The sequence below is a fragment of the Hyperolius riggenbachi genome, chromosome 2, assembly GCF_040937935.1.
Source record: "Hyperolius riggenbachi isolate aHypRig1 chromosome 2, aHypRig1.pri, whole genome shotgun sequence".
In the NCBI taxonomy this organism is placed as follows: Eukaryota; Metazoa; Chordata; class Amphibia; order Anura; family Hyperoliidae; genus Hyperolius; species Hyperolius riggenbachi.
In genome coordinates this window covers 92,191,918-92,217,424 of record NC_090647.1, presented here as the reverse complement: position 1 = coordinate 92,217,424, position 25,507 = coordinate 92,191,918, and the positions used below count along the sequence as shown (strand labels likewise).

The following is a 25,507-nucleotide window of genomic DNA, read 5'->3' as shown; positions in this document are numbered from 1 at the left end:
AGACCTCCACCCTCCCAAGGGTCACCTAATCTGATGTAGATAAGGATCTCGCTTTAAATTCAGCTAGTGCAAACCTAATGCTAGGTATACACGGCTCGTTTGTGCGCCGGAATCGAGCCGCTGGCCCAAGTAGGGCTGTTATTGAGATGCAAATAAATTTGAGATGGTTGAGAATTATGCAAGATAATATTGATAGAGAATTTTTATGAAAATCTATTGTAAAATGGACTCATCAAATCTTTGATTTGAAAATGGACCAATCAAAACATTTGATTGGTCCATTTTCACACTGCATAGATTTGCAGTAACATTTGCATATTAATGCATCAACTTAGAATTATTTGCATATTTCAAGTGAAGTAGAAAGTTGGCACTGAGCCAAAACTTTGTGCTAAACACCTTCTCAATGTCCATGGCAAATAATTATAGGGAAATAAAACAACCTATAAACATTCGCTGCAGGCTGAATTAGTTTTGTATCAAAAACTTTTAGACATCTGTGGCGTATGGATGCAGAGACACGCAACACCTATAGATGTCGGTGGGAGTCAAATGGTTAATATCCTTCTCACAGCTAGTTTTCTGCCCCTTACCCCTCAATGAAATCATACATAGATCTCACAACTAAAGTTATATAAATAAAAGATCCTAGTTTGCAAAAAAAAACAAAAAAACCTGCAGCATTTGACACAAGTATGCAAATCAGGTGCTCTGACTGAAGTCAGACTGGTCTGTGATTCAGCCACTACTGCAGTCAAAGCAATCAGCAGGACTGCCAAGCAACTGGTATTGTTTAAAAGGAAACATCCATATCCCTCTCAGTTTAGGTTCCCTTTAATAACATTTGCTTATTGAACTGGTACCTACACCATCACTGCATGATGCAGGATAATGCAGGACTTAAGTTAGAAAAAAAGAGGAAAAAGGAGAAGATGGAGAAGGGGGTCCTGTTCCTGATCCTCTAATTGTAATTATAAGTAGGCACTGATTTAGGTACCTTGGGAATTGCCCATGTCTTTTTTGTTTGGCAATTCCAGAAGAGGCCAGAGGCTCGTATAGTGAGATAGCTGGCTGATTTAATTGTGGTCAAAATATTAACAATATTCTAATGTGTGTACATTTTGTTTGTCTTTATTGGAGACAAAACAAATGCAACTTTAAAAAATAGAAAATCACACACGTAGATCAGTAGGGGGGAGCCTCTGGATGCTCCAGATGCTTCCTCGATCCCCCCATGTGCTGTTTGCCATCTTCTTGGCGGCACTACCCTCTGGGTACGAGCGCAGCCACACTGTGCAGGCGCCAGAAGCAGACTTGTATGAATGGCTCTGTGCTACTGAGTAGGCACAACCTGTATATGCGCTGCACAGTGTGGCCACGCTTCTACATGGAGGACAGCATGGACAAGAGTAACTTGTAACTTCAGGTACACTCTTACATTTATAAGCTTTGTTGTTACCTTTTAAGGCCTCATTAATATAGTGCTGCATGTAGTAAACTCTTATTTTGTCTCCTAGGTGACCATCATCGATTCCGTTTCCTAAGATGTATATCGGGATATCACCATATTTGGATTTTACCCAGTTTAAGATCTTGCGCAGTCCCCAGGGAACCACAGAAAGGCCACCTGCTGATTGTAGCAAGGTACTATCTGTAAGAAACTGAACTTCCAGGCCATGATCATATCTTGCTAGGTCCTCCACCTCCCAGTGTACAAGCTCTGTTGTATAATGAGTCAAAGCAAAGAAGTCACGTGTTCCCTGGATCATATGCTTCTCATCATTCGTAAAAGTGGGCAGGTGGAAATCAAAGACATCATGGTTGTTCCAGCGGCTGTACCATTCACGCATCACTTTGGGGTAATCCCCATTTAGAAATATGGGGTCTGCTAGCCGGCCAACGTCAAATTCTAAAACTCTCTCACTGGTGTTGTTATCGCTCTTAGAAAATGGAGAAGCTGGTTCCACCCAGTCAGCATGAAGAGCCAAGGAGATTTTCCCCTTGTGTAACTTTCTGAATTCTTTGTCATACAAATGCCACACTAGTCCATGTGCCTTCAGGAGATTGTGGCCAGCCTTGGAAGTCAGGTTCCTCACGGGAGGCTCGTGCATAGTTATCCAGATATTCACAAGTTTTCCCAGCTCTTTAAAACAGTGTCGAGCGTACTCCAGAAATCCCTGGACAGTGATAAAGTTCTCCCAGCCTCCAATTTTATACAGGTTAAAAGGAATTCCCTGGTGTTCAGCCATAGGTTGCCATAAAGCCACCACAGGTGTAATATTGACTTTGATGAGTTCATTGAGGAAACATCGGTAGTAGTGTAGGATGGTGTGGTTAATCTGCGAAGTGTTGTCTTTGGAAACCATGGCACTCCAGTCAAGAGAGAAGTAAAAGTGAGAGATGTGTGTTGAGCGTAACATGGAAATCTGAAGCCTAATGGACGCGTAGTCAGCACAATGGACTTTTCTTTTCGGCAGCCTGAGGCCTTCCACTTTAGTGAGTTCCTTTGTCTTATACATGTCCCATATGTAGACACTGGGGTCATTGAACTGGGATGGAGTTGTGTCAATCTATTGGTGAAAAAGAACAAATATTGTTAGTATTTGGCTAATGACTGTATTGTAAATAGTGAAATATTTTGTCTAAATTATTTAATCAATGAGCTGATGCTGGGTTGAACTTCTTCCTATGTGGTAATTAGGGGATACACAGAAAATAAAATTCTCCTAACGTACAAATCTCCACTAATGCAGGAAGTGGAAGCATGGCAAATACATTGAAGACACCAGCTGATGAACAGATATCTGACAGTGGTGTTGAATAAAGTACCACTGGCACTATCCTGAAAAATTGAAAACTTTACAACACGTGTGTGCATCCACATATAGGGCTTGATTCACAAAGCGGTGCTAACCTAGTTAGCACGCCTAAAGACTTTTGGGCGTGATAAGCATTGCACTAAGTAGGTTAGCACCGCTTTGAGGGAAAAACTTGTGCGCAAAGTCCGGTGCGCGCAAACCGTCGCATAGGGTTTAATGGCGTCGCGCGCATAAACTTTGCGCAAAACTTTATTTAAAGTTTATTTACTTTATTTTATTACGCCTAAACTGAGTTTAGGTGTGCTAATGGGCTTTTCACCAGCGTGCTAACAGTTAGCACGGCTTTGTGAATCAAGCCCATAGTGTACATTTTTCCTTAAGAAAATGCAGTATGAATAACTTTTTTCCTATGTTGCTGTCACTTATAGTAGGTAGAAAAAATCTGACAGATGTGACAGGTTTTAGACTAGTTCATCTCCTCACGAGGAATTCACAGGGTCTTTATTTTTAAAAACACTTACAGAAATGCAGATGCTGAGTCCAACTGCCAGATAAATGCACAAATTAGGAGGGAGGTGGGCTGGCATCTTTGTATAGGTCCTTTCCACAGAGTGTTTTTGTAAAGAATAAAAGGAATTACTGAGAAGCCCCCATTATGAGATGGACTAGCCAGATATGTCCATTTTTTTACAACCTACTGTAAGCATCAGCACTATAGGAGAAAAGTAATTTATAGCTCATTTTACTCTGGGAGAAATGTACTTCTCATATGTATATGATGAACATGGGTATTTAAAATGTTAAACATTTTTACGATAGTGATCCTTTAAGGTGATTGATACCTAGTGGCATTCATTTGCTAGAAAGGCTTCTATATAATTATTGTTCTAATTATACATATATAAATCAACAATGTATTTAATGTAGCAGGACTGCATGTTAAGTGAATGTTCTGCTTGATTCTGGTATCATTTAGGCCTCAATTCACTAAGCTTTATCAAACACATTATCAAACATTTGATAATTTACCTCATGGGTAAAATCTAACTTTGAATTCACTAAAGTGTTCTATATTTATCAAATGTTTTATCGATAAAACGTTCAATAAATCTATAACACCTTAGTGAATTCAAAAATAGATTTTACCCATGAGGTAAATTATCAAACATTTGATAAAGTGTTTGATAAAGCTTAGTGAATTGAGGCCTTAGGGTTTGGTTGCAACTCTGAAATGTCTGTCCAACTTTCTTATGAGCAATCTGAACAAGTTAAAGGCTACATACAAGCGTTTTAAAAAAGAAAGATCCACTTACCCGGGGCTTCCTCCAGCCCCTGGCAGCCACTCTGTGCCCTCGCCGCAGCTCCGGTGGCTCCTGATCGGGTTCCGGGTCGGCTTCTTCTGCGCTCCATCGCGCGGGTCACGTGGTCTCACCGACATCGGGGAAACCACGTGACTTGCGCTGTGGAGCACAGAAGAAGCCGACCCGGAACCCAACCTGGCGAGGTCGGCTGCGCCAGCGGACAACACTGGGAGCCACCGGAGATGCAGTGGGGGCACAGGGTGGCTGCCACAGGCTGGAGGAAGCCCCGGGTAAGTGGATCTTTTTTTTTTTTAAACGCTTGGATGTATCCTTTAAACTAAATACCAGATCATTGTGAGAAGCTGCCACTATACTGTCCATTGGAAACCTTTCAGGATTCAAGACAAGATAAAATAACATTTATGCGCTTTTCTTCTGGTGGACACAAAGCGCCAGAGCTGCAGCCACTAGGGCGCGCTCAGTAGGCAGTAGCAGTGTTACGGAGCCTAGCCCAAGGTCTCCTACTGAATAGGTGCTGGCACCAGAATTAAGGATTAATTAGCCAATCACAATTTGTGTTGTGGAGTAATTGATCGCTTCTATTGTGTATTAACCTGTGCATAACTAAGGTTATACATGTAGGAAATATCACATGGGAGGCATTTCTCAGTTACCAATATAATTATTATACTACTATAGGATATTTGTCAATATGGGTAACAAATCTCATATATTATTAACACTACAGAAACTGATAAACAAATGGTTAATTCTGTAGCTACAGTCAAACTTTATAAAACAGGTAAGATTTATTACAATTTTTTTTTTTTTTGAAAAATATAGACTGCATTTTTATTTTTTAAATTTGAAACATATCAGTGAGGTTTAAAGGATACATTAGGGGACATGTGACATGATGAGACACATGTATACAAAGTGACAAGCACACAAATAACTATGTTGTGTTTCTTTTTTTATTTCACTGCTTAAAAAAGTGAAAAATCAAGTATGCAAGTGACAGTTCCTGTCCAGGACGGACAGAGTCGGAACCTGGTCAGACTATAGCGTAACTCTCAGGGCCCTTTTACACTGCGGCAGTACAGTGCAGCATTTTACCGCATTACTACGGCAGGGAATTGTAAGTCTATGGGTTAAATCACATTGCCTGTGGTACGGTGAGCCGGAAGTCCCACACCAGTGCATACCTATGTTACCGTGTGGTTCCTGCAGTGATCTGCGGAGGACCGGAAGTCATACAAGTCTATGGTAATGCGCGTGTTTTTAAACAACTCTCCACAGTTTTAGCAATATGCTTCCGCGCACGTCATCGACTCACCCACAGGAAGTGAGCGTCATTTCCTGCTTGACCGGATGCCAGACAGGGATTACCGCATACTAACGCGGTAATTCCCAAAGGCCTGATAAGGAATTACAACCATAAAACCCTTTCCTAGCAGAAATGGCTTCCGAGAGCAGGAAATAGATAGAAAGGGTCAATAGTTCATAGATTTTAGCTTTGGGATAATTCAATGAAGGTGTCATTGAGCAGAGACAATGAAACAGTAAAAACTTAAAACGTAGATTTAGCTATAAAATAAAACTGTGTGGAATATCGAAAAAAAAAAGTAATTTTTTTTGGTGCAGGAGGATAGATGCAATTGTTTATCTCATCAGTTTAATTTCACCTTGTGTTTCCTTTAAATTAAACTGATGGCCCAGGGGTTAATTGTGATGAGGTGCATTTTGTACCACTTTTTTAACATGTGAACAATGTGAGGATGCCTTGGTATGGTCTGTCAATAAAAACAAGCAATAATTACTGTTAAAAGACACGGACGTACGTGTATTTTGCTGGCAGTAATCCCCCATGCAAAATTACAAGGAAATGTTCCTTGGATTGGCTGGTTTTCGGGAAGTGGTGGGAATCCGTTCTTCCGGATGAGTTGCTGATAAAACAAGGCAGAGGACTTGGGCGTCAGTCTCTTGTGGTGACTAGTAAAATCCACATAAAACAATCCACGGCGGATCATGTACCCCCTGTGCCACTCAAATCCATCCATCAGGGACCAGGCGGTGTAGCCAATGACATTCACTCCATCTGTCCTAATGGCTGGAAAAGAGAAAAGGAGATAAACAAATGTCAGCCAAACACCCTCATTATTACACATAGGCTCAGATCTCTAGTGGCCTGTAGGAAATAACCCTCTTCATTTTCCATCAGCCCAAACAAGAGTATATAAAATAAAATAAAACAATTTATTGATATATACTCCATAAACATGAAAAATAAAACAATTAAAATAATTGGTAAATAAATGGCTAAATCCGTTCTTCAAATTATTATCAAAATTGCCCACATGACTAAATCATGAACAATACAATCATTTCCTGCCTAAGTATAGTAAAATGGAAGGAATCCAGCTAATAATGGACAACTATGTTACTTAATGATAGCTTTCAACCTCAGTGCAACAAAAGCAATAAACGTTCTTGAACAGAAGCAACATTTTCAGCATATCCAGCAGAAACATTCAAGTATGTACTGTTTATTTGGCCACACAAAAATTGCTCTGTTAACTGAAATATCAATCAAGAGAATTTGGGTTGCTCATCCGACATAAAATATTGTGCAAAAGTTTTAGGCAGGTGTAAAGCTGTCTCAGAGATTTCAGGTGTCTGTTTCCAGAGTTAGGAACATATTGAGGAAATGGAAGACCATAGGCTCAGTTGAAGTTCAGGCTCGAAGTGGCAGACCGAGAAAAATCTTGGATAGACAGAAGCGACAAATGGTGAAAACAGTCAGAGTCAACCCACAGACCAGCACCAAAGACCTACAACATCATCTTGCTGCGGATGGAGTCACTGTGCATCGTTCAACCATTCGGAGCACTTTATACAGGGAGATGCTGTATGCGAGAGTGATGCAGAGGAAGCCTTTTCTCCGCCCACAGCACAAACGGAGCTGCTTGAGGTATGCTAAAGCACATTTGGACAAGCCAGCTTCATTTTGGAATAATGTGCAGTGGACTGATGAAACTAAAATTGAGTTATTTGGGCAAAACAAGGGGTGTTATGCATGGAGGAAAAAGAACACAGCATTCCAAGAAAAACACCTGCTACCTACAGTAAAATATGGTGGCATTTACATCATGCTGTGGGGCTGTGTGGCCAGTGCAGGGACTGGGAATCTTGTCAAAGTTGAGGGACGCATGGATTCCACTCAGTATAAGCAGATTCGTGAGACCAATGTCCAGGAATCAGTGACAAAGCTGAAGCTGCGCCAGAGCTGGATCTTTCAACAAGACAACGACCCTAAACACTGCCAAAATCCACTAAGGCATTCATGCAGAGGAACAAGTACAACGTTCTGAAATGGCCATCTCAGTCCCCAGACCTGAATATAATTGAAAATCTGTGGTGTTTCTCCGTATCCTCACCTGTGTGTGTTTGGAGCGCAGGTGGTTCTGTTAATGTTTGTTCTTGTTTGTTATCTCTGAAAATTTCAACAAAAAGAATTAAAAAAAAAGAAAGAAAGAAAATCTGTGGTGTGAGTTACAGAAAGCTGTCCATGCTCGGAAGCCATAAACCTGAATGAACTAGAGATGTTTTGTAAAGAGGAATGGTCCAAAATACCTTCAACTAGAATCCAGATTCTCATTGGAACCTACAGGAAGTGTTTAGAGAGCTGTAATTTCTGCAAAAGGAGGATCTACTAAATATTGTTTTCATTTCTTTTTTAGTGGTGCCCAAATTATGCACCTGCCTAATTTTGTTTAAACAATTATTGCACACTTTCTGTAAACCCAATAAACTTCATTTCACTTCTCAAATATCACTGTGCGTGTCTCCTATATGATATATTTAAGCTTGGTGTTTCTTTAACAGTTTCACAGCATGAAAGCTTTGTTTTTCTTACATAAGCCTTATTTTTAGCTTTACAAAAGCTAAGCTCCGCCCCATCAAAGAAAACTGCCCGGGCTTTTTTTTCCCTGATGCTGTGCAAAGCATGATGGGGTTTCCTATGCTGTTATTCACGTTGCCTAGCAACTGGAAGGGGTGATCAGCACACAGGACAGTTGGAACTGTGTCTTATGCTCCCTGTCACCTCCTTTCAACCAAAAAGATGGCTGCCCTCATGAAATCAAACATTTGCCAGTTCTTTTAAAACAAGGTGGGTAAGAGATTATATTACCTATTTTAATTAACATAACTAATGTAACTTAATGACAGTATGTTTGTTTAGGCTGAAGTTCCTTTTTAACTGACATTTTTTATCGTAACAACCAACGATTTATACAGGAAAATCATGATGATTAACAACGTTGCCCAAACTTTCGCATCCCACTGTTTATATTTTTAGTAATTAACAGTGCAAAGTGAATTAACAGAATGGAAATGTAAATCAAATCAATATTTGGCGAGAACACCGTTTGCCTTCAAAACAACATCAATTCAAGAGGTCAATGGTGAGTACAGAGCTCCAACAGAGATGGGAAGATAACAGCGCAAAATGAGAAGACTGCCAAGACCTGGACCTTTAGAAGCGAATACAGAGCTGCATTTGAGACAGGAACATGGCTGCCTGGATCAAGAAAACACTGAAGCCTGGAACTCTAAGACTACAGAAGAGCTGCAAGGGAGATGGAAGATGGCTGTCTGGAACAAGAAGACAGTAAAGCCTGGACCACTAGAAGCGAGTACAGAGCTGCACTGGAGAAGGGAAGATGACTGTTAGGAATGAGGAGAGGTAACCATAGATACAGGCATGCTTCCAGTGCGCACTCTTCGAGTTTTTTGATGGGTGAAGTTGAGGTGTCAGCCTGTAAACAAGATGGATTATATTCGAGTATATACTGTATATTGCATGACTGTTCGGAATTATTTGAAGGCACTTTTGACTACAAATCATGATCAAAAATGCACTGGGATTCAGACTGTGATTTGCAGCTACTTCCAATTGTGATTTTCCATGTGTTGTGGTGCGATTGTGTTTAAGTTAAAATCGCATCACATCTTCCCACTGTGAGAAAAGGGCCCCATGTTTGCAGTGATAATCACACTGCCCCTGCGATTTCCTCAGCACTGGAAAATTGAATCTGTCCAGTTTTCAGATTGGAACACAGTCAGTAGAACAGGGCTCTTAAAAATAAGTACATACATTAAAATGTCACATTCCCACTGTTACTTTCCAATACAAATCTGAATCTGATTTGTTGCTATGGTAATGCAATTTATTTTTTTATGGAAGGCAATGTCATAAATAAGACATATGTCACTTACATCAAGTAGATAACTGTAGGGTAGAAAATTCTGTGAGACTAAAATAGCATTCTATGTAAGGGAAGTTGCAATTAAGGAACAGTTTATGTAAAAACGTATGACATAAAATACAAGCTCACTAAAATGCAGCGAGTTAGAATAACATAATCAGTTACAACACAGTACTGTGAACAGACCCATAGAATTGACATGTAGAATTATTCTGCAGCGCAACTGAGCACTGTGAACTATCCCTCAATGTTTTTATAGAAATTAAAGTTTCATGGCATTTTATATCCATACCTTTCAAAGTTTCCATGATGAACTTCTTGAGATAATACATGAATTTTGCATCTTCCCACTTTGTGATGGCTGCAATGAGCCAGCCATTCTCCACAATAAATATCGGCGGTTTGTTGTATTGCCTATCTATCCAATACAAGAGCATCCGCAGGTCTGCAGATTCCGTCTGTCGAAAGGTCATCTCCACCTCCACCAACTGGAAACTGAGAACAGGCCCGAAGGATAGAGCGAAGAAATCAGCTGTCCCCTTATTCAAACTCTTCTCCTTCTCTGTGAACTCCGGCAAAAGAGAAGAAAGATTGCTCTTCATTGATTGTGGATAGTCACCATCCAGAAATATTGGCTTGGCGAACCATCCCAACACGAAATCCATGGACTTCTGGCACTCACGGATGTTCTCCTCTGTTACATTGTCTTCGGCTGGCATTATCCAGTGAGAGGCCAGCGCTATTGACACCTGACCTTTTTGCTCGGATCGGAATTCCTTGTTGTAGAGATGCCAAACACGAGCGTGAGCCTGTTAACAAGATATAGGCATATATTATAATCACATCACACTACTGTTGATACAGACATCATTTAAAGCAAACCTGTCAGATTACAAACGGCAAATACAGATACTTACCTCGGTAGAGGGAAGCTTCGCCCCTGTCTCCCTCCACCTCGTTGTTCTAGTGCTGGGACCTCTGAATTTTACGGCCACACTGCACAGTCCCAGGATGGATTGTGCCTGTGTAGTAACACGGAGCTGCCGAATGGACTTGGCTTTTTCCACCGAGTCCGAGCGTTGCTGCCATGCTACTGCGCAGGCACAAGCCATCTTTCAACTGTGCAGTGCTGCCAAGCTCCATCGACCAGCCATTGTTGATGGGCTTTGGGGGAAAATCCACCCGGGGAAATATTATCTACCTAGCTGGGTCAAAAGACCCTACCTTCTACCTAGTAATCTGTGCTGTAGATGTCCTTCAAAGTAAGGACAGCATCCAAGTACCTTTTAAATGCAAATATACAAGCAGTGGTGTAGCTAAAAAGCTGTGGGCCCCGATGCAAGTTTTACCATGGGGCCCCCAAGAACTCTATATGTAACATTTGATACGGCGCACCAAAACCTGCCAAGGACAACCACAGTGTCAGAGGAGCAAGAAGGGAATGGGGAGCAGTTTGTTAATGATTACCACTATTCAAAGTATCTATAGAAGTGATTATTACCAGCACAGGACCAATAGAGAGCTAATACTGCAATTGAGGGAGGGCCCTTCGGGGGCCCCTCTGGCGCAAGGGCCCCGATGCAGTCGCAACCTCTGCAACACCTATTGCTACGCCCCTGTATACAAGGTTAGCTAGTCCCTATGTTAGCCAAGCCACACTTACTGTGAAAAAACCCTTCTTTCTGATGCACGAATTTGCGGTAATATTGCCGTGCACAGACATTGCACTGCAATATTACCTTTACTGTCTATCGGCACTGTGTACTGTTATGCTATTAGCTTGACCCGCAGTTCTCGAATAGCGTGACCATTGCTATGGTAATGTGCGCTACTAACGGTAACATTAGTTAGTAAAGTATGTTACCATAGCAACAGTCGCACTAGTCGAGTACCACGGGTCGTGTCATTCGAGTTCGCTAATAGTGTAATTCATGGTACAAAGTGTCTTTAGTAAGGGTAATATTGCCATGCTATGTCTGTGAATGGCAATATTACTGTAATTTTGTTCATCCATCCCACAACCTCTTTTCCTCCATATGCAGTTCATGTTATCTTTGTACAGTCCTGGGCACAAAAAGCTGATTTGCTAAGCTCTTCCAAACCCCCTGGATGTACTGTATTTTTACATGTTAGCTAGGTCACATCTTTTCCAGGCTAAACAGGCCTAGTTTGTCTAACATTTTTTTAAGCAAATGAGCCCTTCTATCCCAATGATTCATTTAGTTACCCTTTTTGTACCTGGCTGTTTAGCCCAGGCAATGTCCTTCCTGTAGTGTGGTACCTTCCTGTAGTTTTTCCAACCTAATATCTGACAATTGTTTTATAAATTTAGACCAAGACTGCTGGATCACTTAAATATTTCACTATTTCCCAGCCTGAGCGAATCAAGGTCTAAGTATAACATTAACTTGATGAGCAATGATAATGAGTCCAGTGCATATTTGGGTCTCGTATCTCTATAAGGATGTTGTCCAAAGGGCACATGCTGTATTTGGCACAACTCCAGATGGGCTGTTCCTGCTAGCTTCATGCCCTCAATCTTTTCACTTGTCTAGACAATCCCGAAGAATCACTAAAATTCACACTGGGAACAAGTCACCACTACCAGCTCATGTTATTGATAATTATGTGTAATGTCTACATAACTTTTCATAACTAAAAAAGTGAACTCTGCTCCATGAGCTTCAGCATTTTCAATAATTAGAGACTGCAGGTAGAGATAATGTTATAGCCACCACTTCTGGTTTCAGTCATTGGAACTCCATAATCCCTTGTGTCATTCTACTGCATCCCCAGGGTTGGTCCACCCATGACACCACCCAAAAGACGTGTGACGGGCAACAGTGACGCTACAGCGGTATCTTGCCCTCCCTCCCCGCGGCTTGTTTTTACCTTTTGAGTTGGCGGCCGCCTCCTCTATGACTTACCCGCTGTGCCGCATGATGAAGGAACAGGAGAGTGCTCCTGTAGTGGTGCATTTACAGGAGGTACTTACTGTGCATACCTAACTGTGGTGTTCATACATTTATTTATTATTTATTTATTATCAGCAGCACTGATTTGGCTGGTTATGCCGGGCATACACAGCTCATTTTTTTATCAATCGATGGCTCGATTGATAATTTCCGACAGGTCAGATCGCTGTGCGGATCGATTCCCCTCTCGATACCCGCAGGCGAACAATGGCAACAAACGAAAAGAAGATAAGGTGCGCCTGCGGGGATGAGCGGGAATCGATCCAGGCGGCCGCGGGAACGAGCGGGGCCGCTGGCTCGATTCCGGCGCATAATCTAGCCGTGTATGCCCGGCATAAATGGCACTGTGCTACTTGCAAAAACTGATAAAACTATCTGTACTGGTGTGGATCGTTGGTTTCTGTTTGCTGCTGGCAAGGAGTCACGGAGGAAAGTGCTGCTTCATGTAGAAAGCTCCTGAAGCCTGAAAATAAACCTAGTTTCAGTTATTCTGCATCCATGACTACTGAACACAACACTAACCTCCCTGTGGACGCCTAACACTAACATCATCCCTCTCTTAAGGTGGCCACTAACGATCCAATTTCTAGCAAACAAATCGTTTGAGTGATCAGATAATTCTGATCGGAAGTGCAATCGTTCACTACACCATCAAAGAACCAATCTTTGCTTCCTATCTCTACCTATCACAACCGACAAGAAAATCCAAATTTTGGTAAGACGTCAATCCTGTCGGACAACTGTTTTTATAATCATTTGTAATTGATTGCGCCCATTAACAGAGGTTATTTACAATGAATCCGATCAGAATTATCTGATGGCTTGAAGGATTTTTCGCTAGAAATTGCACCATTAGTGGCCACCTTAACACTAACTCTTCTCTGCCTAACACTAACCTCCCTCCCTCAGGGGCGTAGCAATAGGGGGTGCAGAGGTAGCGACCGCATCGGGGCCCTTGGGCCAGAGGGGCCCCAAAGGGCCCTCCCTCAACTACAGTATTAGCTCTGTATTGGTCCTGTGCTCATAATCACTTCTATAGGTACTTTGAATAGTAGTTATTATTAACAAACTGTCCCCCATCCCCTTCTTACACCTCTGACACTGTTGTTGCCATTGGCAGGTTTTGGTGCATCGTATCAATTGTTATGTATAGAGTGCTTGGGGGGCCCCATTGTAAAACTTGCATCGGGGCCCACAGCTCCTTAGCTACGCCACTGCCCTCCCTGCTACCTTATCACCTAACAGAGGTGGTAGATTCGTGTGAGGGGAGAGGAATGGGGTGTGGCTATAATATAGCCAAACACTGTTTCTGTTCCCTCACTCTAGTCTACCAACCCCAGGGCTGGTTTTCTGGAAAGGCCACAAAGGCCTGGGCTTAGGCAGCTGCAGCCCAAGGGGGCAGCTTGACATGGAAGAAGGATTTACAGCATATGGAGGCAGGACATTGAAAAAAGATGCAGCAACTGGGTAGCAACAGATGGGGGGCTGCTCCCCAAGAGAGCTGTATATGAAAGAGGCAGGCTGCTGTATATACTGTAGATAGTACATATGGAATGGAAGGCTGCATATGAAATGGTGGTTTGCTGCTGCACATGGAAGAGGAGCAACAAAAAAAGTATAAATCCAGGTTTGACCACCCCCGCCATTATGTGAGTTTGGCTACAGTGCAGCCGAACTCAATACCATTTATTGTACTGTCCCTGCCACTATATGAGCTTGGCTACAATTTAGCCAAACTCAATTACCTTTAATCCAATGTCCCTGTTTGCTATACGAGTTTGGCTACATTGTAGCTGAACTCTTTACCGCTCCATGCCCTCGGCGCACAAAAGCCGCAAATTAACAGTGCAGTCTATGGTGTTGCCGTACGTACGACAGGAGCTGCTCGCCCCAAAATGAACTGATCCACCCCCCTGGGTCCTGCTCTCCACTGACACTCAGGTCCATAATATGCAATTAGCTTTTTCTCCTGACTTTTCTCCTAGGTGATATTTTCACAACTTGTCTATTATATGCCTTTTAAACCTCAAGCAAGTAAGCAAATACTCAAAATAATTTTGATAGTACTTTATCGCTACTTTTTGGTGCTTTTTCAATTGCAAAGTGCTGAAAAATTATTTTAAAAAGATGATGAAAAATTATCATCTATGGCTAGGAGAAAACTCAGGAGAAAAAATTACATGCACATGGGCCTCAGTCTCATTCCCAAGAGCGGCTGAGAATTGAGACCCATATTCCACTTCTGATGTTCATTGTCTTTGCGATAATAATGAAAGAAAATATAAAAAAAAATTGGCTGAGATTCATTTACTAATTTCCTGAACTGTCAATGGAGCATAGCAAACATCCAGGGAGTTTGGGGTTTTTTTGTTTATTTTTTTTTTAAAGGATACCCGAAGTGACGTGTGACATGATGAGATAGACATGTGTATGTACAGTGCCAAGCACACAAATAACTATGTTGTGTTCCTTTTTTTCTTTCTCTGCCTGAAAGAGTTAAATATCAGGTATGTAAGTGGCTGACTCAGTCCTGACTCAGACAGGAAGTGACTACAGTGTGACCCTCACTGATAAGAAATTCCCCTTTTTACCTCTCTCTTGCTCTCAGAAGCCATTTTCTGCTAGGAAACAGTTTTATAGTTGGAATTTCTTATCAGTGAGGGTCACACTGTAGTTACTTCCTGTCTGAGTAAGGACTGAGTTAGCCACTTACATACCTGATATTTAACTCCTTCAGGCAGAGAAAGAAAAAAAGGAACACAGCATAGTTATGTGTGTGCTAGGCACTGCACATACACATGTCTATCTCATCATGTCAAATGTCACTTTGGGTATCCTTTAACCACTTGCCGACCGCACACTCATAACGTGCGTCGGCAAAGTGGCAGCTGCAGGACCAGCGACGCAGTACTGCGTCGCCAGCTGCAGCCTAATTAATCAGGAAGCAGCCGCTCGTACGAGCGGCTGCTTCCTGTCAAATCACGGCGGGGGGCTCCGTGAATAGCCTGCGGGCCGCCGATGGCGGCTCGCAGGCTAGATGTAAGCACAAGCGGAAATAATCCGCTTTGTTTACATTTGTACGGCGCTGCTGCGCAGCAGCGCCGTAAGGCAGATCGGCGATCCCCGGCCAATCAGCGGCCGGGGATCGCCGCCATGTGACAGGGGACGTCCTGTCACTGGCTGCACAGGACGGATAGCGTCCTGTGCAGCCCGGATTTCCAGGCAAGGCAGCAGGTAGGAGAGGGAGGGGGGAATTTCGCCGCGGAGGGGGGCTTTGAGGTGCCCCCCCCGCCACCCACAGCAGGCAGGAGAGATCAGACCCCCCCAGCACATCATCCCCATAGGGGGGAAAAAAGGGGGGCAATCTGATCTCCCTGCCTGCACCCTGATCTGCGCTGGGGGCTGCTGAGCCCACCCAGCACAGATCAATCAAACCAGCGCTGGTCCTTAAGGGGGGGTAAAGGGTGGGTCCTCAAGTGGTTAAGTAAACATTATGACTAATTTCAGTGATTCCGTTTTTATAGTGGATCACTGGGATCACCCTCCCAGAGTTACAGATTTATGAACAATATTTTTCTACCATGGTAAGGTTCCGTTATTAGCAATATTCAGAGCTATTTTAGGTGAAAGAGGCGCCCTGGTGTATGATAATGTTGGCATACTGCACCATTGGGCTCCCTTTTTGTCTCCTGTTCCTTTTTCTAGAGGGTGCTTTGACACCCACATCCCACTACATAACATTCAGAGCTGCTCAGCTAATTTCATCATATGATTATCTATTACTTTAAAGGGAACAGCGATTCCTTCCAGTTCTGACAAGATTTTGAAATACATTGGTTGCTGTCAGTTATATGTCAGTTGATGTCAGTTATAACTGAAAGGACAACTGATGTGCAAGGTAATTTCCATGTTTTCCTATGGCTCAAGTGGGCGATATTACAGTTTAACAGTGTGCTGACCAGGAAGCTGTTATGGGGCAATGGCCATTTTTAAAATGGAGGATGGAGAATTCCATTGCTCACAGTGGACAAATAGGACGCAGGAGAAAGAAAGAGACTGGTGGGTAGACTGCACGGAAAGTAAGTATGATGTGTGTATGTTTATTTTGACTTTTCATTTTCAGTTCAGGTCTGCTTTAAAGAGAATCTGTACTCTAAAATTCTTACAATAAAAAGCATACCATTCTATTCATTATGTTCTCCTGGGCCCCTCTGTGCTGTTTCTGCCACTCCCTGCTGCAATCCTGGCTTGTAATTGCCAGTTTTAGGCAGTTTTTACAAACACAAGACATGGCTGCTAACCAGAGTGTGATAGGCTGAGAGTAGAGCTTGGAGAGGGTGTGTAAAGCTTCTGCCTATCACAAGCAGTGCTGCACATTCCACACATTCCAGCCTGAGCCCAACAGAGCCGACAGAGGAAAGAAGATAATATTTATTACAGAGACAGTGCAACTAGAAAAGGCTGCAGTATGCCAGAGCACATTAGAACAGGTATAGGAACTTATAGGATAGATGAAATAAGGCTCAACATTTTGTTACAGAGTCTCTTTAAGGGAAGGCAACAAGCACTTAAATATAGAATTATATTCCAAGCCCACTGATTGTAACAATTTATTGAGAACTGGCAGTTTCCGTGTCCTCAATGTTGTTAACGCCAATCCTTAAAGGTCATTTTCAGCGAGCAAGATGAATGACATTTTCTGAAGAGCAGCTGTCTATGGATGTGACCGGAAAATTCATTAACAAATTTACCATCAAAGGTTGTGACAAGAACGCTCTCTTCAGACCATTTCTTTTGGTTTTGGGGATGACGTATAAAGCAAATTGCATTTGTACAAACATTTTGCAAATATAATGCAAATTAAAGTAAAAAACGAGGGGAAAAGTAATAGCTAATTCCTTCCCATGATAAGTAGCTAGTCCCGTATCGAAGACCACTTGTAAAATTTACTGTATATGCACATAGGGTTCAACCAATGTGACCATTATTTAGTTAGTTGCACATGGCAACTCTAATAAATGCTTAGAAAACACTGGACAAATTGGTAATACTAACCAAATTGTTAAAGTGGGCCTGAACTCTTGCACAGGACAGAAAGAAAACATAGAGAAATGCACCCTGTATGTATTTAGAGAGTTTAGCCTGTCTAATTCCCCCTCAAACGTGTCTAATCACAAGGTATAATTTGATCTCTCCCCTGTGTCACATGACTGCCATGGCAGATAAAGCAGATAAGCTCATTTGAAAGCACAGGATGTTAACAATATGACTGCTTCCATAAATCACTAAGTAGAAACAGTGCAGATTCATTTTAGGATTTGTATCAGGTGCAACAAAGAAATGTTTTTTTGTTTAAAGGTTATTATGCTGTTGAGTATCTTTAAGAGCAGAGAGGAAGTTCTGAGTTCAAGACCGCTTTAATGCACCTCTATGGCCCATTAGAAGGTTCTGCAATCCTCTTCTGAAGGGCTCTTGTAGTACACCCGACATACCGCACCTGGAAGAAGTGTAGGATATCACATGTACCACATGATGGGTCTGACGATTGATTGTAATGCTGCATCTTAAAAGTTTCTTTACGTGAAAAGGAAAATACTTCACATTTTTTATTATGTATTTTGCAGTATCTGCAGGTGTTGTAATCACATCGGTAAGAGCCCTTAGTATTGAGCCACATAGCATTGGGTTTAGGGTTGGATTGGAAAAGCCTAGGAGATAGAGATCCCAGGGTGGGTGCACTATGGGATGAAAACCCACATCCTCCTGACAGCATCGTCCTGAGCTTGGGATCAGAGGGTAAAACAGGTAAGTATTTCTTATTTAAAAAGACAACCTGTGCGGCGCTCTACACCTGTCAGTTTGATCAATAAACACTAGTAACTAGAACATAAGTCCAAGTTTACACAAATGTCCATATATCACAGTTGTAGTTTCCAAAGATTCTCTGTTCCACTTCAACAATGACATGCAGTTAGCACATTGACAGGTATCACTCTCACCAGATCCATGGGCTGATTAGTTATAGTCAGCAAACTCGCATTCTAAAGTGGATGTGGCCCACGTGCCCAGCTTCTTCCTCCTAGTTGTACTCAAATGAAACAAAACAGTGGATAGCGTAATACTGTTAGGACCATACTAAGCAAGTCCTTCACCAAGAGTAACAGCACCAGTCTGTGCTATGAGTTTCAAAGCCACCACCCCTCTGTGCATCCACAAACAATAAGACTGAAGGCTTACCAGAGGTAATGGCTGACCATAACAGTACAGCTAAAGCGTTTCATCAAAACTCTCAATTCTTAATCCGCAGCCTTCTCCCTTAATGAAACTCAAAGGAGAGGTAACATAGCGTAATACTGTTTATTTAAAACATTAAAAAAGTGGTAGCACACTCACAATCAATTATAAGAACATGCGCATATAGATAAAAGCTCCAGGACGTCCTCACCACTGCCGCTCACGCGTCTCCGCTCTCGCCACGAGGCCACGCCCTACCGGTTTTGTCATATGACTCATCAGGGGCTCGCCTACGTGGCTGCGTGGAGACGCTTTTAAGCTTCCGCATATGTCACACTTCCTAATATGCAAATTTTCTACTGGTGGCGGCGGCCATTTTATTAGAGCAGCTCAGATTGATAAGCGCAGCTTGATCTGACAATGCAGGCATAGCCCTGTGCGCATTTCCCCGCATCCTCATAGCTTCGCATAATAATCATAATAGAATAAAAACATACATTTAACGGCATAATTACTATAAAACATTGAAAATATTACACATACTTTAAAGTGCTGGTATATTTCCATAGTTGCACATTACCGAAAGTGCAGCAGCCATAATATTGGAGTTCAGTATGACTCCCTATAGTCAATATTATTATTATCATTATTTATAAGGGCCACGGAGGTCCTGGCTGTCACAGATGTAGGTGGTAGCTATATGTACTGGGATTAAGGAAAACAGATTGTTGTTTTATCGGGCTCACTGGCCATCAGCCCACACATTGCTATATAAGTTGTTTGGGGGAGGGGTTACATTATAGTCACCACATATATTTATTCACAAAGGCTATTGGATGCCAAGTATTATGCACTTTTGGGGAAAATAAAGGTAATAGAAATCAAACGTATTACGAGATGTGGGGTTTACTATAGGGAGTCATACTGAACTCCAATATTATGGCTGCTGCACTTTCGGTAATGTGCAACTATGGAAATATACCAGCACTTTAAAGTATGTGTAATATTTTCAATGTTTTATAGTAATTACGCCGTTTAATGTATGTTTTTATTCTATTATGATTATTATGCGCAGCTATGAGGATGCGGGGAAATGCGCACAGGGCTATGCCTGCATTGTCAGATCAAGCTGCGCTTATCAATCTGAGCTGCTCTAATAAAATGGCCGCCGCCACCAGTATAAAATTTGCATATTAGGAAGTGTGACATATGCGGAAGCTTAAAAGCGTCTCCACGCAGCCACGTAGGTGAGCCCCTGATGAGTCATATGACGAAACCGGTAGGGCGTGGCCTCGTGGCGAGAGCGGAGACGCGTGAGCGGCGGTGGTGAGGACGTCCTGGAGCTTTTATCTATATGCGCATGTTCTTATAATTGATTGTGAGTGTGCTACCACTTTTTTAATGTTTTAAATAAACAGTATTACGCTATGTTACCTCTCCTTTGAGTTTCATTAAGGGAGAAGGCTGCGGATTAAGAATTGAGAGTTTTGATGAAACGCTTTAGCTGTACTGTTATGGTCAGCCATTACCTCTGGTAAGCCTTCAGTCTTATTGTTTGTGGATGCACAGAGGGGTGGTGGCTTTGAAACTCATAGCACAGACTGGTGCTGTTACTCTTGGTGAAGGACTTGCTTAGTATGGTCCTAACAGTATTACGCTATCCACTGTTTTGTTTCATTTGAGTACAACTAGGAGGAAGAAGCTGGGCACGTGGGCCACATCCACTTTACAATGCGAGTTTGCTGACTATAACTAATCAGCCCATGGATCTGGTGAGAGTGATACCTGTCAATGTGCTAACTGCATGTCATTGTTGAAGTGGAACAGAGAATCTTTGGAAACCCCAACTGTGATATATGGACATTTGTGTAAACTTGGACTTATGTTCTAGTTACTAGTGTTTATTGATCAAACTGACAGGTGTAGAGCGCCGCACAGGTTGTCTTTTTAAATTGTATTTAGGGTGGTTATACCCACCTAATTGTGTGGCGATCCACGTGTCAGTGACTAGGTTTGCATTTATTCTTATTTATAACGCATGAGAGGAGCGCACATACCACATTTTAGTCAAAGTATTTCTTATTCACCCCAATTACTCTGTGACAGTCCAAGCAATGGCCTCAATTCACTAAGATCATGCTGGAGATAATAAGGCAAGAGAAAGCTTGCCACCACACAGTGAGAGAGTTATCTTATCTCTTCATTCCTTAAGTTACCTCCTCTGTAGTTAAGTTACCTCATCTGTAGTTAAGTTACCTCCTCTGTAGTTATTTTTACACACAGTTAATTAACAGACTGTCTTTAACTTTAGAATTCTGGAGTTATTTTAAGGATTGAAGAGTTAACTTAAAGACAGAAGAGTTAACTTTAGGTTTGTCTGAGGTAAAATGTTTCCTGAATACTACATGCCTCATCACCATGGTGATAACTAAAGAAACGTTATTAAAGACAGGAGATAAGCTTAGTGAATTGACACATGTTCCATTATCTCTCCCAGATCGTCTCCAACCTGAAATACCTTGTAGCAAATCACTATGTTCCCTGCTCAGGGCTTGATTGAGGGCTCTCTGCACTTAAAGGACAACCGAGGTGACATGTGACATGATGAGTTAGACATGTATGTACAGTGCCAAACACACAGATGACTATTTTGTGTTCCTTTTTTTACTTTCTCTGCCTGAAAGAGTTAAACATCAGGTATGCAAGTGACAGTTTCTATCCAGGTTGGGACTGGGTCAGACTATAGCATAACCCTCGCTGATAAGTAATTACAGCCATAAAACACTTTCCTGTCAGTAAATGGCTTGTGAGAACAGGAAAGAGATAAAAAGGTAAATAGTTTATACATTTGAGCTCTGGCACATGTCACTGAGCAGAGACAATTAAACAGTAAGAACTTAAAAACTAGATTTAAGTATAAAATAAATCTGTGGGTACGTTAAAAAAAAAATCATTTTTAGCAAAAGGAGGATAGGTACAATTGTTTATCTCATCAGTTTATTTTAACCTCGGATGTCCTTTAACCACTTTGCATGCAGACCGTGTTTCCCCCTTATGGACCAGAGCAGTTTTAACAGTTAAGCTATGTCCTTATTTAATCAGCAATAACTTTATCCCTAGTTATGACACCTAAATGAAATATATTTTTAAAGACTAACTTTCACTGTATGGCATTTTTATCCTCAAACAATTTTGATTTCTTTGCATTTTAATGGGGAAAAAGAGGGAAAAAAATAGAAAAAACACATTTTTTCTCAGTTTTACAAATTCCACTTAAAAAATAAAAATTATTTTTTATTGTAGATAAAAAACACTATTGTAGATAAAAAACACTAATCTTGTTTGGCTTTTTCTGCTGTTTATCACAAAACTTAAATTATGTTCCTGGCAAAATTAATGTTTATATTAATATCAACTAAAATAATAATAAGGATATTTGATTCTGAAATAATGCTACAGTGTATATTTTTCATTATGAACTGAGAAAAGGAAAGTATTTTTAATCAATCTTATTGGGTCAGGGAATATATATTCCCTTTTCGCGAATAAGTGCTGCAGCACATAGGGCCAGAGGTTGTGTATAGGAGCAGGCCCAATTCTGCACAGCTGTGCTACTGCTACACGACTTATATCTACGTCCTTGTGGCTTAGATAAAGTCACAGAGGACGTAGATATATTGTAGTGGTGGTAAAAGTGGTTAAACATGATGGTACCCTCTCTCAAACAGGCGTTCCTGTACTAGATCCAGCTCACATTCCAAGTCTCTGGGTTCTAAACAGTTTCTCACTGCATGGATCATCTCTTACTTGGTAACAGCATCTAATCTCACCTGAGCCATGCAGACTTCCATTCAAATAATCAATATTTGTGGAACCTTGGTACTTGAAGCTGAAATTGAACTCATTATCTTTGCAATATGAGAAAAAAATCATGCAAAGTCTCCTGGGGACCCCTCCCCCCCAAATCAGCAGCAGGTCATCTATATATCAGCCATACCACTGAACATAAGAAGAAAAGGGCTTTGTCTAAGATGAGGAGCTCCTCCCACCACCCCAGGAGGTTGCACAATATTTGACCTGATGGAACTAAAATGATGATGTAATCAGGATGTTCAAAAGTATTGTAAAGTATCTGAAAAGTTAAAGAGGAAGTCCAGCCTAAACAAACATACTGTCATTCAGTTACATTAGTTATGTTAATTAAAATAGTTAGGTAATATAATCTCTTACCCACCCTGTTTTAAAAGAACAGGCAAATGTTTGTGATTTCATGAGGGCAGCCATCTTTTTGGTTGAAAGGAGGTGACAGGGAGCATGAGACACAGTTCCAACTGTCCTGTGTGCTGATCACCCCTCCCAGTTGCTAGGCAATGTGAATAACAACATAAGAAATCCCATCATGCTCTGCACAGCATCTGGGAAAAAAAGCCCAGGCTTTTTTTCTTTGATGGGTGGAGCTTAGCTAAAAATGCAGCTAAAAATTATGCTTTGGTAAGAAAGTTCTGATGCTGTGAAACTGTTAAAGAAACACCAAGCCTTTTCAGTTCTGCTGAGTAGATTTTTAGTCCGGAGGTTCACTTTAACTTGGTAAACGTTTAAAAGTGAACCTAGGGTTGGGGCAAAATGTGTATGGTGGGTTTTCACAGAGTTCCTCTTTAAGACAAAGAAAATAACCGTGCAAACCTGTTTTTTCACATACATCACCTATCTTCCACTAATGCATTATTTATAGGATAGCTTTTGCAAGGAGCTTGCACTTTACACTGCTCCAAGGGCGTCAAGAGCAGCAGGTTACGTTTTGAGAGGTTTGAGTATAGTGACAAATGCAAGATTGATCATCTGCAGTGAACACCCATCAAACACTTGTGATGGAATGGTACGCATAGGCAATCAAGATATCACTGGTCTTATTGCAAAGCAACACCAGATATTAAAGGTCAGACCACAAGATCAATAGGAATGAAAGCTGAACTTATCACTATAAAAATGATGGAATATGAGAAAATGGCATAATGAAGATAAGTCATACAGTATAATGAGTGTGAAAGTAGAGTCATTACTTGCTTAGATGTAACTGCTGAACACAAAATGTCAGAGACTATTTACTTTACATACCACTTACAAGCCCCACACAACACAGCTGAGAAGTATTTGTATTTGTGGCAAGGGGAGAAAACAGTGTGCATTGGCACTGCGGCCTCTGAGGAGCCTGCAGCAATGTGATGAGGGACTGACAGCCACCCTAAATGCACTGCTAAAGCATGCTCAGACCATAGAGGGCAGTAGCATCGATGGTAGGAAGAAAAAGTAGTTAGGTCATGTTATTGAAGTGTTACTACAAGCAGCAATACAAATTAACATGAGTGGTTACAACGCACTTACCAGTGTGGGTTCTGGGGCTAATGGTGGGTGCTGGGGGAAGTAAGCCTGACAGCCGTTTTGCGCAGTTGCCCTTCCACAGAGGCTGCTTGTGGTGACACTTCAATAAATGTTTTTTTTTTAGCAGTTCTGACCTGACTACTTTTTCTTCCTACCATCGATGAGAAGTATTTTTAGGTGGAATCAGTTTAGCAGCAAAAACTGCCATAGTAGGAAAAGAGAATTGGATCAGGCCCAAAGTATCTTGTTTGTGTGACACTGTAACTAGACTCAACTTGCCCGTTTACTCTTAGTGGAAAAAAATTAAAAATAAAAGAGAAAATAATCGCATTAGCATACCTGTGCTGGAATGTACTAAAACTTTAATTACATTTGTGTTGTTGTGTCAAGATTTTCAGATTAAAAAAGCTAAAGAAATCATGAAATCAATCAAGAAATGCTGTTGTGTAGAATTAGAGGGACAGGGGGAGAGCGAGTCTTTGAAAAATGTTATTTTTAAGTTGAACTATAGTTCAAATGTACATAGTAATCATCATTTAAAGTGAACCCGAGGACACTACCATATTTATTTCCTTTTTAGCAATACCTGTTGCCTGGTAGTGATGTTAGCGAACACTTCGCAAGCAAATAGCTACGGGCAGCCTGACCTCTGTACTACTTCCAGGTCGCAGTGACCCGCAGTACTACGCATGCCCTGGGCCGGATGCGTAAATTAGTACGCATGCCCTGGCTCGGCGATGTGCATCCTTGATTGGGCGCCTGTGGCAGGGCACGCTTCCTGACGTCACGCTCATGCACAGAGCGTGCCTGGCCACAGGCACGCAATCAAGGACACGCATCATCGAGCCAGGGCATGCGTACTAATGAGCGCATCCAGCCCAGGGCATCCGTACTACTGCGGGTCATTGCGACCCGGAGGTAGTACAGGAGTCAGGCTGCCCATAGCTTCTCTTTTGCCGGGCTACCCTGCAGTTCACCAATCTTTAAAGTAATTTGACAGATTTCCTATACTTTATATTTAGGCATAATTGCCTCCAAAATGCTGCCTTTGCGTTTGGGCAAAAATCACATTGCTCTGGTGTGAACTAGCCCATAGAAAGACATTAGCCAAACGATTTTTCTAAACTCTAGTGCTTTCAAAATGCTAAGAAGCACTTTTGGTGTGAATGTAAATCATGTGAATGCCGGGGCTAATTTCCCATTACCGCATTTAGATTTTTCCAAAATTGCAATCGTCATACTGCACGATTTTTGGTGCGATCGTCCTGTGTTCCCGACGGCCCTAAAAAGCTTTAAATTCACTGTAATGCACCTATAATATACTAGTATACCAGCCACAGCTGTCTTGTTCTGTTTCTCTGTATATTTCAGTTATAATTTTATAATAATCTCCAATAAACATCATAATATTTCTTCAGCCTCAGTAATGAATCCTCTGTTCACCACATGACAACACGCTTCATATGATATCCTTCCTACTACCACAGAGACTCAACAGGATTCAGCCCTCTGTGACAACAAAGCTGGAC

General features: G+C 41.7%; 1 protein-coding gene across 1 annotated transcript in view; it reads right to left on the bottom strand.

Annotated features, from left to right (window-relative positions):
- KL (klotho) overlaps positions 1-25,507 on the bottom strand; it is a 56,952-nt gene that overhangs the window by 1,766 nt on the left and 29,679 nt on the right. The window contains exons 2-4 of the mRNA XM_068265909.1: positions 9,683-10,199; positions 5,962-6,230; positions 1,460-2,570 (exon numbers count right to left, since the gene is read on the bottom strand). Coding sequence (XP_068122010.1) covers positions 1,460-2,570; positions 5,962-6,230; positions 9,683-10,199 — 1,897 coding nt within the window. The remainder of the gene's footprint in view (positions 1-1,459; positions 2,571-5,961; positions 6,231-9,682; positions 10,200-25,507) is intronic.